Source organism: Temnothorax longispinosus, chromosome 8 (genome assembly GCF_030848805.1).
Source record: "Temnothorax longispinosus isolate EJ_2023e chromosome 8, Tlon_JGU_v1, whole genome shotgun sequence".
NCBI classification, from domain to species: domain Eukaryota; kingdom Metazoa; phylum Arthropoda; class Insecta; order Hymenoptera; family Formicidae; genus Temnothorax; species Temnothorax longispinosus.
The window spans coordinates 5,879,884-5,892,482 of record NC_092365.1 but is presented as its reverse complement, the minus strand read 5'-3'; the positions used below and the strand labels follow the sequence as shown (position 1 = coordinate 5,892,482).

General features: G+C 33.8%; 1 protein-coding gene and 1 pseudogene across 1 annotated transcript; both read left to right on the top strand.

Annotated features, from left to right (window-relative positions):
- The first annotated feature begins 4,184 nt into the window (after positions 1-4,184).
- On the top strand, positions 4,185-8,469 carry LOC139817714 (general transcription factor 3C polypeptide 3-like). The gene is made up of 5 exons (XM_071785994.1): positions 4,185-4,649; positions 4,829-5,317; positions 5,394-5,588; positions 5,710-7,601; positions 7,822-8,469. The coding sequence occupies exons 2-5, from the start codon at positions 4,863-4,865 to the stop codon at positions 8,100-8,102; spliced, it is 2,823 nt and encodes a 940-aa protein (XP_071642095.1). The 5' UTR covers positions 4,185-4,649; positions 4,829-4,862; the 3' UTR covers positions 8,103-8,469.
- A 768-nt stretch (positions 8,470-9,237) lies between these two features.
- On the top strand, positions 9,238-12,246 carry LOC139817822 (snurportin-1-like; annotated as a pseudogene).
- Positions 12,247-12,599: the final 353 nt, after the last annotated feature.

Genomic DNA, 12,599 nt, shown 5'->3' with positions numbered 1-12,599 from the left:
TACGTATGATAACTCAATATTAATCCTTAAAATTATCTTTTATTGATTAAAATATGTTTTGTTATATTAATTTTTTCTTTTATATTTAAATAATACATAGGTATATATACAGATCATTATGTGAGGGGGTACCTGTTGTAGTAACCAGTTCTTCTAAACATTTCATTTTTAAAGATACGTTAATTATATGTAAATTGGCTTTTATCTATATCTATTGTCCTGATAAGGATGTATGGAAAGAGATAGATATTTGTAAATTACAGTGTGACCCAACTAATATACCAATACTGGCTCTTCAAACTGTGTCATGTTACATTGGTAAATATTAAAATTTATGTACTTATCAGATGTGAAAGTATAACTTAAAGTTTACTATATATAATATGTATTGCAGATGTTGTTGACCAAGATAAAATGGTTTTAAAAGTTGTCACAGATACATGCAACGTGAAAGGTTGTAATAATATAATAAAGACCTTTTCTAAATCAATCCATGAAGAAAAAAAAATAAATATGGATGGATCCTTCTTTCTAACTCCATTCTTTCGCGAGCCATTCCATGGCGAGCGACCAGCTGGATTATTATACGCAGATCACATAATACGCAACAAGACGTTACACTTGCATAGTATTTCTATTCAAGATCCAAAAAAGTTCCGTTCCTTGTGCTTTACCAGCAAAAACTCAATTAAAGGATTTTTTAATCTTAATCTACTCCATCCAGCTCACTTGCACACGACGATGAACTTGGATCATATTTGATTTATATAACTCATTGATTAAATATTCAATGATTCAATATATCTGTCAGAGAAAAAGAGGAAGAAAGAGGTCAAATAAGAATCCAGAAAATGTAGTAAATGTTGCAGAAAAATTGCAACATTTAGTTATCCTATATAGCTAGAAAGTTTTTTAATCTGCTTCATCCAGCTCACTTGCACACAACAAACGTGAATCATATTTGATTTGCAGTGAAACTCATTAATTAAATATTTAATGATTTGATATATCTGTGAGAGAGCATGAGGAAAAGAGAGATAAATCTAAATAGAAATTCAAGAAATGTTCACATTAGTATATTTTACAGATATTGACCGAAATAAAATATTTTTAAGAGCTACCACACACATTACACATTATGCAACGTAGAAGACTTTATACCTATCGTAATAAATGTTACGTGTCAACAAAAAAATTTTTTACTCTTTATTGCGAATATATGTTAAGTCATCCGTACTATTATTATGTACAAATACCGAGAAACCTGACTCAATCATGTTACACTTGCATAATATTCCTATTCGAAATCCAAGAAAGTTTCGTTCTTTGATCTTAACCAAGAACTCTCTCAGCCAAAAAATTTTTTAATCTACTTAATTTAGCTAACTTGCACACAACGAACTTGGATCATATTTGATTTATGTAACTCATTGATTAAATATCTAATGATTCGATCTATTTATGAGAAAAAAACAGGAAGAGAGATAAATCTAAAAGTCCAGAAAATTATTAAAAGTAGCAGAAACAGCGCAACTCCGTCAATCATCGGATCAGTCAGAGAGCGCCGCGTTCCGGATCTCGCCTTCGTTCCCGTCTCTCGAGAACCCTCCCGGCGGAAGAAAACGATCTCAAGAAAGACTCGTTTGGCACGTCTCCAAATCGAGTGATTTCGGCATAACGGCAAACATTCTATGCGTGCGTGGTTTCTCCACCGATTCGTGCGCGGCATTGCCGCTCATTCATCTCATCAGCAGAGTGCGTGAGTATCAATAAGAGACTTTACATTCTCTACGAGAGTGACCATCGAGCTCATCAAGGGAGCTCGCCCCGGATCACTGTCATCGTGTCGCGTTACGTATGATAACTCAATATTAATTCTTGAAATTATCTTTTATGGATTAAAATATGTTTTATTAATTAATTTTTTTTGTATTTAAATAATACATAGATATATACAGATCATTAAGTGTGGGGTTACCTAATGTAGTAACCAGTTTTTTTAAACATTTCATTCTTAAAGATACGTTAATTATATGTAAATTGGCTTTTACTTATATCTATTGTCCTGATAAGGATGTATGGAAACAGATATGTTTGAGAGATATTTGTGAATTACAGTGTATCCCAACTAATATACCAATACTGGCTCTTCAAACTGTGTCATGTTACATTGGTAAATATTAAAATTTATCCACTTAGTAGGTGTGAAAGTAACTTAAAGTTTACATTATATAATATGTATTGCAGATGTTGTTGACCAAGATAAAATGGTTTTAAAAGTTGTCACAGATACATGCAACGTGAAAGGTTGTAATAATATAATAAAGACCTTTTCTAAATCAATCCGTAAAGAAAAGAAGAGAAATATAAATGGATCCTTCTTTCTAACTCCATTTTTTCGCGAGCCATTCCATGGCGAGTGACCAGCTGGATTATTATATGCAGATCACATAATACGCAACAAGACGTTACACTTGCATAGTATTTCTATTCATGATCCAAAAAAGTTCCGTTCCTTGTGCTTTACCAGCAAAAACTCAATTAAAGTATTTTTTAATCTTAATCTACTTCATCCAGCTCACTTTCACACAACGATGAACTTGGATCATATTTGATTTATATAACTCATTGATTAAATATTCAATGATTCGATATATCTATCATAGAAAAAGAGGAAGAAAAAGGTCAAATAAAAATCCAGAAAATGTAGTAAATGTTGCAGAAACATTACAAGAAACGAAGAGTATAATACTTATGTTCCAATGAATATGTATACTTTATTTTTATTTATCGTGATATTCTATATATTGATTGTCATATTATTCGAGTTATTACAAATAATAAACTTAATAATTGTATAAGCTTTACATCACTTATGTAGTTATCCTAGGTAGAAGGTTTTTTAATCTACTTCATCCAGCTCACTTGCACACAACAAACGTGAATCATATTTGCAGTGTAATTCATTAATTAAATATTTAATGATATTTGATATATCTGTGAGAGAGCATGAGGAAAAGAGAGATAAATCTAAATAGAAATCCAAGAAATGTTCACATTAGTATATTATTTTACAGATATTGACCGAAATAAAATAGTTTTAAAAACTACCACACACATTACACATTATGCAATGTAGAAGACTGCAGTTTAATAAAGACCTTACCTATCTACGTGTCAACAAAAAAAATTTTACTATTTACTGCATTCAATTCATATTTGTACTTGCATGCATAGCGAATATAATATATGTTAAATCATCTGTATTATTATTTTATGTACAAATACTAAGAAACCTGACTCAATTATGTTACATCTGCATAGTATTCTTATTCGAGATCCAAGAAAGTTTCGTTCTTTGATCTTTAAGCCAGAAGATTTTTTAATCTCTACTTAATCCAGCTAACTTACACGCAACAGACTTGGATTATATTTGATTTATGTAACTCATTGTTAAATATTTAATAATTCGATTTATTTGTGAGAGAGAAAGAAGAAGAGAGAGATAAATCTAAAAGTCCAGAAAACTAGTAGGGGAGACCGGGGCTGGTTGTGACATTTTTTCTATAAAGTGTCTCAACTCTTTGATTATGTTGTTCTTATAAATGAATCTAGGCTTGCTAGATTCAGTAACTAATCGGGATTTAAATTTAATAATAATTTTATCTAACCGCTCATTAAAAATTATATAAATTAAAAAATTCTGAAAAAATAGACATGTAACTTTTTATCCCACACCAGGGGCTGGTTGTTACAACACACGGGGTAAATTGTTTTAATTTTAAGATTAAATATTAAAACACAAATATTTGTAAAGTTTATAAAAGTAAGGTTTATTGTAAACAGAAGAAATTAGAGAGTATATACCACAACATACACATTTCTGCTTATTTAGATAACAAGTGCTAGACCAATAGACAAACCTGCGTTTTTGACGGCTGCTTGTCCGGGCTCCTCTCACAAGAACGCCAGCGCCACTAGCTCGCGCGGTATGTCTTCCGACACTGGCGTGATCATTTTCTCTTTCTAACGTTACTATAGCGTTTTCGGTTTACACTCTGCGTTGATTGGTTGGTTCTAAAAGTAAGAGCCAATCACGTTCGACTGCTACTCAGCCGCTTGGTCTGCTAAACGCGCCCATAGGAAGAAAAAGAAGAAGAAAAAGGCCCGGACACACACTTTTGCACAACGCATAATGCGTAAGCATAAGAAAATTGATTGGTCCATAGCAGCTAGCAGTCGCGCTTGAGTTGTGGACCTGTTCGGACGTGTTTTGTTCTGAATACTTCTGAATAAATTTTTAAAGATTGCTGATGCAATCACAATTTCTACTCAGACTTCCAGTAATTTCCACTCAGACTTTGCTACGCAATCAGTGAGTCAAGCTTTGTTAAACAAACAGTGGCAAATCTGGCCGTACTGTCCACTGAAAAGCGGCAGGAGCCCATAAAAAATAAGAAGAAGAAGAAGAAGAAGAAGATGGTTTATGCTTTGTGGCTAACTGTGACCTGTGGCTAACCTGGCTTACCGATTTCGCAGAACTTTCTAAAAGACCGGCCGGTCTTCTCATTTTGCGATTGATCGATTGATCACGTATAATTTTTTCTATTTCTTTCGCACATTTTTCCTGTAGAGAAATTTTACGGCAGGTAAATATCGGCAATGTACATATGTACATTCGTTTTATCTAAGCGAATCTTTATGATAGGTGTATGGTATCGGGACGGTATGTAGTGATAGCAAAGTCAACGCGATAACGTTACAGTTGAATGTAGGTATTTTCAAAATTTACTTATAAAATATTAGAAATGTCTTACATATAACATAGGCATAAAAACCGGCGAAGCGTATTTACACGCATTATGGAGTGTAATGCGAGCAAAGGAAACATCAGCATCAGCGTGGACGTGGACGTGGACGTGGTTGAAAAAACTGCGATGGAAGTGGAACGTGAAAAGTTGACTGCCGATGACAGCCTCGCTATTAGTAAGAATAGTAGTAGCGTAGCACCGGTGATAATTGAAGAACTGGACGAAAGTGCCATCAGCTCAATGGATATGGATATAAATGAGTTTGTCGAGGCAGAGGTATTGCAAATAAAAGAGGTGACGGACGTTGTTCCAAATCGTGCATTCTCTCCGTCGTGTAATTACAACAAGGATATCGTGGATGCGGAAGATCAGGATACGTCGCTAACTGCCGACGAGGAAGATCGGTTAACAAAACAGTTCTTGAACGGCGAGTTAACATTTAGCGAATATTCGTCAAGGATGGATCAGGATATAGATCTGGAGACGATAGAAAGCGATGCGTCCAGGTATGGCTAAAGGCCTTTGATCTTTCAATCATTTTGACAGTTAATTCGCGAAAATTACATTTAATTCTATTTTTAGAAGGACGATCGGATTCGATCACGTCGCTGTACAAAAGATCATGGAACCAAAGCCGCACAAAGCAAATAACGGGCGTCAGAAAAGGAAAAGGCGCGATTTACCGCTGGTTTTGCAAAGATTTATGGGAGAGGCAATTTTACGATACGGAAAGGGAGAAAAGGAGTTAGCGGCTAAAATGTGCTTGGATATCATTAGGTAAGTTCTCTCACGGTTCTATCGTGTTATTGTAGCGTAATTCGCTTGGTTAAAATTTTTACGTACTCGAGCTGCTCGAGTGAGTGCCTTGATTAACATTCTCCATCAATTATTCTTTTAGGCAAGTACCGAGCGCTCCAGGACCGTTTCGGACGTTAGCTACGATATATGAACATGATCAAGAGAAGTCGTTGCAATTTGCTTTAATCGCTGCGTATCTTAGCCCGAAAAATGTAGATCAGTGGATAAGATTAGCTGAGAAGTCAGAGAAAAGCGGCGATATGAAGCAAGCGATTATGTGTTACTCTAAAGCGATTCAAGCCAGTCCAAAGGACATAAGTTTATACGAGGAGCGAGCGCGTCTCCAAAAACAAATCGGAGATAAAAAAGCGTACTTGCGAGGATATACAAAACTGATTCATCAATTGGAAGCCGAAGATTGTGAATCTATAATAAAATACGCAAAGGAATTTGCCGAACGTACTGTGCAAAAGTATAACAACGATGAATTAGCAGCAGTCGAGGATATTTTTACCACTATTTTTACTACATTTGCCAAAGGTTCTGATCATCTCACTACATTAGATGAAGTTAATATCATGACTGATGTGCTAATAGCGCTGAAGCAATTTGAGAGATGTTTACATATATTAGTCAAGTATACAAATATTCAAATACGATATAAGAAGAAAGAGGAGGGAGAAAAAGGGACAACGGCCAACGATCCCAAGTCCGAGAAGAAAGAAGTACGTAGTAACGCGAAAGGAAAAGCTACGTTAGCTCCATCGAGAAACCAAAATAGTGACGAAATAGAGTCTTGCGACGTACCGGATAATGTGGATGTCGAATTGAAAGCCAAATTTCTCGTAATTCTCATCGAATTTAATTATATTTCGATAGTTGAGAAATTGTTACCTAAATTTTGCTTGCGCGGGAATCCAGAGATTAATGGAGAATTATTTTTAGACGTAGCGGAAGCATTGATGGGCAAGAAGGAATTTCAGTGTGCCATGGTTTTATTGGATCCGTTAGTTAAAAGTTCGAATTTTAGCTTGGCCGCAGTTTGGCTGAGGCACGCGGAATGCTGGGTTGGTTGCAATAATTTAGATAAGGCCATAGAATCTTACGAAGCCGTCCGAAGGTTATCGCCGCAGCATTTAGGCGCACGATTAGTTCTAGCCAAGCTTTATAAAAAGTCGGAGCATTACGATAAGGCGATACAAGTTCTCTACCAAGATCCCGAATCCGATACATTAGATCCTGATGTTCTGTATCAAAGAACGCTACTGCTTTTCAAAGTTGGAAGATATGAGAAATACTTTTCCTCAGGAATGTTACTCTTCTCAAGACATTGCGTTAATATAAGAAGGAAGGTCGAATTAAATGCATTGGCACGCCCAACGGGTGTTCGCCAACGGCTCGATAGCCTGCAACTTCTTCGTTTGTTTTGCGGGGAAAGGTTGGAAGATGATAACGCCCCGACGTTTATCGCTAATGCGAAACCGAGCGAGAAAAATGAATTTCTACTTTTCCTACAAATGTGTAAACTAGCGTGTAAATTAAACAAGTATGGTTTTCTTCAAAGATTATGTTTCACCGCTCTGACGTCAAAGAGATTTAAAAAGAGGAACTCTCATATCATCTTTCTGTGCTTGATTTCTTGCATTCATAATAAGGATTCGTTCTACGGATACAATATCGTCCGAGAATTCGTACGTGTCTGTCAAAGGTCCAACTCGTGGAACTTGTTAAATATAATCATTCAAAGAGCAGAAGATTTGAGGCATAACAGATTTATAATGCGATTACTTGGAAGAGACGTGTTTTCATATTTGCATATCATGCACGCAAACAACTGTCTCGTTTCTGGAACTTACAAGTATGCTCTAAACGGCTATATGTCTCTTTTTAAAGTAGCACCTAGTGCACTGTTAGCGTTGTTAATAGGCGTGACGCAATTACAAATGGCATGTCAAAAGATGTCGGCTAAGAAGAATCAGCTTGTAATTCAAGGTACGTGGTATACTACATATACACATATGTAGTACATATATAACATATATCTCGCTCACAATAATATTTGGAGAACATTTAGCATACGTTCTTCTTTCTTTCTTGCCGTGCGTACATTTATTTAACGTAATATTAACGTAATGATATATATTATACAGTACGTATAATAATGTAAGATATATTTTTTCAAAAATTTTCCTTCTGATCTTTATCTTTTTAGCGCTAGCCTTCTTCAAGAAATATATGCAATTACGTGGTAAAGAAAGTCAACAAGAAACATATTACAATATGGCACGGGCATTTCATCAAATTGGTTTTATACCGTCTGCGATTCACTTCTACAAGTTGGTCCTGAAAGAAGATCCAGGAGATTTAGTCAAACAGCATGCGAATTTTTTGGACCTGAGAAAGGAAGCAGCTTTCAATTTGCATCTCGTCTATCTGCAATCCGAAAACCATCTTCTTGCTAGAACGTGTATCGAGAATGACATCACGATATGAATACAAAACTGAAATACTTTGAGTCGTCCAAAAATATGCGATATTTTATATATAATTTCTGCTTATTTAATATGTATATGTACTTATGTACGCGCGCGCGCGTGCGTGCGTCAAGTATAGAGTGCTGTAAATTTTCTAAGATATATAAAATTTTTTTTCTAACAAAACATGAATGTGTTTATTTTTCAACTTGTATTATGTTTAATCTTACTCGCTCATCGTACAATTTTTTTTCTTTCGAAGGAGGACGGAGGATCCAAACTCCCATCTGCCACCTCCGATTGTGAAACAGTCTCACTTTAAGCAATTTACGTTTTTAAGTGCATCTTTGCTGTCGCTACATGTGATTATATGTATGCAACATGGTAATAACAAAGTATATAATTGTTTTTTCAAGATGACGAAAAGAAATTCCATCTTTTAAGGCACACCAGGTTAAAATCCAGTCGATTTAAAGATTTTTCTGTAGAATAATGGCCACTGATTTAAAGACTAAGATTGAATTTAAACAGTTATGTGATACATTGGAAGGTATTGCCAAGGCACATGAAATAAAAAAGAAAGAACAAATTTTGCAAACGTTCATCGACCTGATATTGCAATATAAGAGACATCGATGTATCGCGATAAGATACGGGTTGCTCCGTCGTTTCGTCATGATCGTACCAACGTTTGTCGATCTGCAAGAATTCGCCGTCACCTCATAGAAGTTTAGCAGGACACAACTTCGACTTATGACATTTTTTTAATTTTTATATTTAAATTAAAATTACACAAAGGATTGTGATTTATGTTAAAAACTAATCTTTCCCCGAAAACAAATATCATGCAAATATATCACTGATATTTATTTCAGCTTGTACATACTTCCGGCGCAACCTACTGTGATAAATATTCTAGAATCCTTGGTACAGCATTTCACTACAACGCAGTTTACAAATATTCCAGAGAAACTTTAACGGAATAAAGTGAATAATGCGATAGAGAAAACAGTAAACGAAGTAAATATGTATATGCAGAGAAGTCGCGGACGGTCATCTCCTGTTATACAGGTAAGAAAAAGAGCATTATTTACATTAACTGTCAAAACAAGAAGCTATTGTTTTGTTTCAGGTATTTAATAAATATAGTGGAAATGACGGAATTAGCAAACGATGACATGGGCAACAGTAGCAAAAACAAAAACAATTGTGATGCAAGGGAAGCTGTCCTTAGGCAATTTTACAAAAACCGCATAAGTAAAGATAATGTTAAGTTAGAAACTGAGGACAGTACACCTCAAGAAAAAAAACGCAAACAATTATTGAAACATCAGAAGAAGTATGTATAACAGATCACATAAAGAAATATTTTACTGTTAATTGTATCTTATAAAGAAACTATAATAGATATATGCAATATAGAAATCCATACAAAAGAATTAATAACTTGCGATGAGATATATACAATATTAAATAATTATTCTGTATACGTTTAAAAAAGAATTATTAATAAATGTTAATAAAAAATGTTACTTAACGAGGATATTAAAAACATTTCATAATAATAAGATGAAAATCAATGATATTAATTTAATTTTTGTTTTCTTAGCTATTGAAGTCAAACGTTCAAATTTGTGCTTTTAACTTTTAACCATCATTGCTGTAAATTACTTTATACATGTCGTAAAAAACTATATTTAATTTTCCATTTGGCTTCTTCCACCATCTATTTTTATGTCATTTTAAATTTCCTTTTTATCCTTTTTTTATTCTATTATTTTACGCAAATATATGCTATTTTATGACTCTTACAGACATAGGAATGAAACAATTAATGCTGCACGTGGTATAGTGAAAGAGTATTCTAAATCAAAAATCGAGAATATAGGAGAGGGAAACCATTCGTGGTATTATAGGGTTTACAAAAACGAGCCCACAGTTAGTCGAATGATGCTGTCAGAATGGATGCTAGATCTGCCGCAAGATTTCACTGAAAACTGGGTTATGGTTCCATGTCCAACAGGAAATCGAGTTAGACTGATCTCAGGCTGGGTATCAATTTGTCTCTGCTAATATTTATTTGATATATTTAAATCCATTAAATAGTAATTAACGATTTTTAATCAAGGTGAAACAAGATCATATTCTAGAAAAAACAAACTTTATGATGTCTTTCCTTTAGTACTTCCAGGTGGAAATCTTGATAGTGACCCACATCAATGTGCTGCTGTAGATTGTATATGGATAAAGGATCGAAAACTCTTTTATATATTAGACGTGGTGTTTTGGAGTCAATTTCTATTCACGAATTGAGATGTAATATATATTGCTAAATTGTTACATTAATCTACATTCATAAAGTAATTGATACAAATTCCACTAATGTATAAGCAATGAAGAAGGACATTTATTTATCTGTATTTACACACACATACACGATATATTATCTTAGGCTGAGTTCAGGCTATTCTGGATCAAGAGCAAGTTTGAGGATACACCAGAATTAAAACAACGTAACACTGATACAAATAGCTATCCCATTTTTAACTCTGCCAAATATCGAATGCAAGGAAGACCTCAATTCAGCTTTAATGAATCTTAAGAATGAACTACATCCTTTGGATGGGTTTTTATTTTATCATGACAAAGCTCTATATACTTTTGGATCTACTCCACTTGTAACGTGGTTAAAACCTTATATGTTACCTGAAGTACTTGGAATATTTGTACCCTCACCACTTGACGAAAAACCAGACAATTATATAAATTTTGAACATCACATGCAAAAAGTAAAGGCCAAGAAAAACCAGGATACGACAAAGGACAACATCGTTACCGATTGTTCTGTAAGTTTCTATATAATTATATAATGAATATCAACTTTGTGTATGTGTCGGTTTTTCACTAAATATACTTTTTTCTAATTTTACAGATGGAAATAGAAGGTGCTGAAGAGGTGTAAATTAAAGACTCGTTTATTTTATATAATGACGTAGAATCCGTAGAATTGAAGTATATATATACATGGGGCATTCTTTCTCAAAATAGCCACCCCTCTGCACATTTTATTTTTGAAGATAAAATGCTTTGCGAGATCTCAAAATTTCCGTCGAAAACTCAATTTTTGGATGCCGTATGGCGATTTTCAATTACATTCAAGGGTGGGGCAGTATAACCAAAATATCGCTCAAACCACCTTAAAAAATAGGAAAGTATACAAATAACATATAAAATCTTAGCAGTTTCTATCAAATTCGATGCAACTTTGAAACAAAATGGTTTAAGACATCCAATTAAATAGTTTTCAGACGTTACTTCCCATTATAATCAAAATCAACTCTTCAAAATCACCCCTGAATCACACCAATTCGACAAATTGACAATTATTCTAAAACAAATAGAGTAAAAAAATTTAAATAGAGTTTACGGGCCGTGAAATTCTTTCAGAATATATTTCAATCAAATTCACCCCCATAAGGATCATAACCAATCAATAAAAATCATTCCCTACACATCATTTAGACAACTGGGCAATTATTCACAGGCAATTAAACATAAAACTTTTTTAAGTCTACAGGCCATAGAATTCTACCAGAATGTATTTTGATCAAATTCACACCCATGATGATCAAAATCAGCCCTTAAAAATCATCCCCTAAAAATCATATCAACTTAACTTTGGAATTCTTTTTAGACAATAAGTCATGTTATTTTTTTTTACTAAGATTCAGACATTCTGAAATTCTTGCAGAATATATCCCGAATAAATTCACCTCCAAGCCAATGAAATACAACCCTAATGAATCAACCCTTAACTATTATGCTGGAAAATTTGTAATTATTCTTATACTACTTAACTACAAATTGTATTTATGGTAACTGAAGGCCATAAAATTCTATCAGAATATTTTGATCCAATTCAACCTCATGATGATCGTAACAAACCCTCAAAAATCATCCCCTAATCAACATTTCTAAAACCTGACAGATATTCTTGTACCATGTGACTTAGAATTATATTTATGGTGACCACAGGCAATACATATCTGTCAGGTTTTAGAAATGTTGATTAGGGGATGATTTTTTAAGGTTTGTTACGATCATCATGAGGTTGAATTGGATCAAAATATTCTGATAGAATTTTATGGCCTTTAGTTACCATAAATACAATTTGTAGTTAAGTAGTATAAGAATAATTACAAATTTTCCAGCATAATAGTTAAGGGTTGATTTATTAGGGTTGTATTTCATTGGCTTGGAGGTGAATTTATTCGGGATATATTCTGTAAGAATTTCAGAATGTCTGAATCTTAGTAAAAAAAAATATAACATGACTTATTGTCTAAAAAGAATTCCAAAGTTGTTGATATGATTTTTAGGGGATGATTTTTAAGTGCTGATTTTGATCATCATGGATGTGAATTTGATCAAAATACATTCTGGTAGAATTCTATGGCCTGTAGACTTAATAAAAAAGTTTTATGTTTAATTGCCTGTGAATAATTGCCCAGTTGTC

What these genes read in the sequence shown, in the direction of transcription:
- LOC139817714 (XM_071785994.1), top strand. Translation starts at nt 4,863, where the DNA reads ATGGAGTGTAATGCGAGCAAAGGAAACATCAGCATCAGCGTGGACGTG. An exon ending in ATAGAAAGCGATGCGTCCAG is followed by an intron (nt 5,318 to 5,393) that starts GTATGGCTAAAG and finishes TTCTATTTTTAG; the next exon opens with AAGGACGATCGGATTCGATC. An exon ending in GAATCAGCTTGTAATTCAAG is followed by an intron (nt 7,602 to 7,821) that starts GTACGTGGTATA and finishes TTATCTTTTTAG; the next exon opens with CGCTAGCCTTCTTCAAGAAA.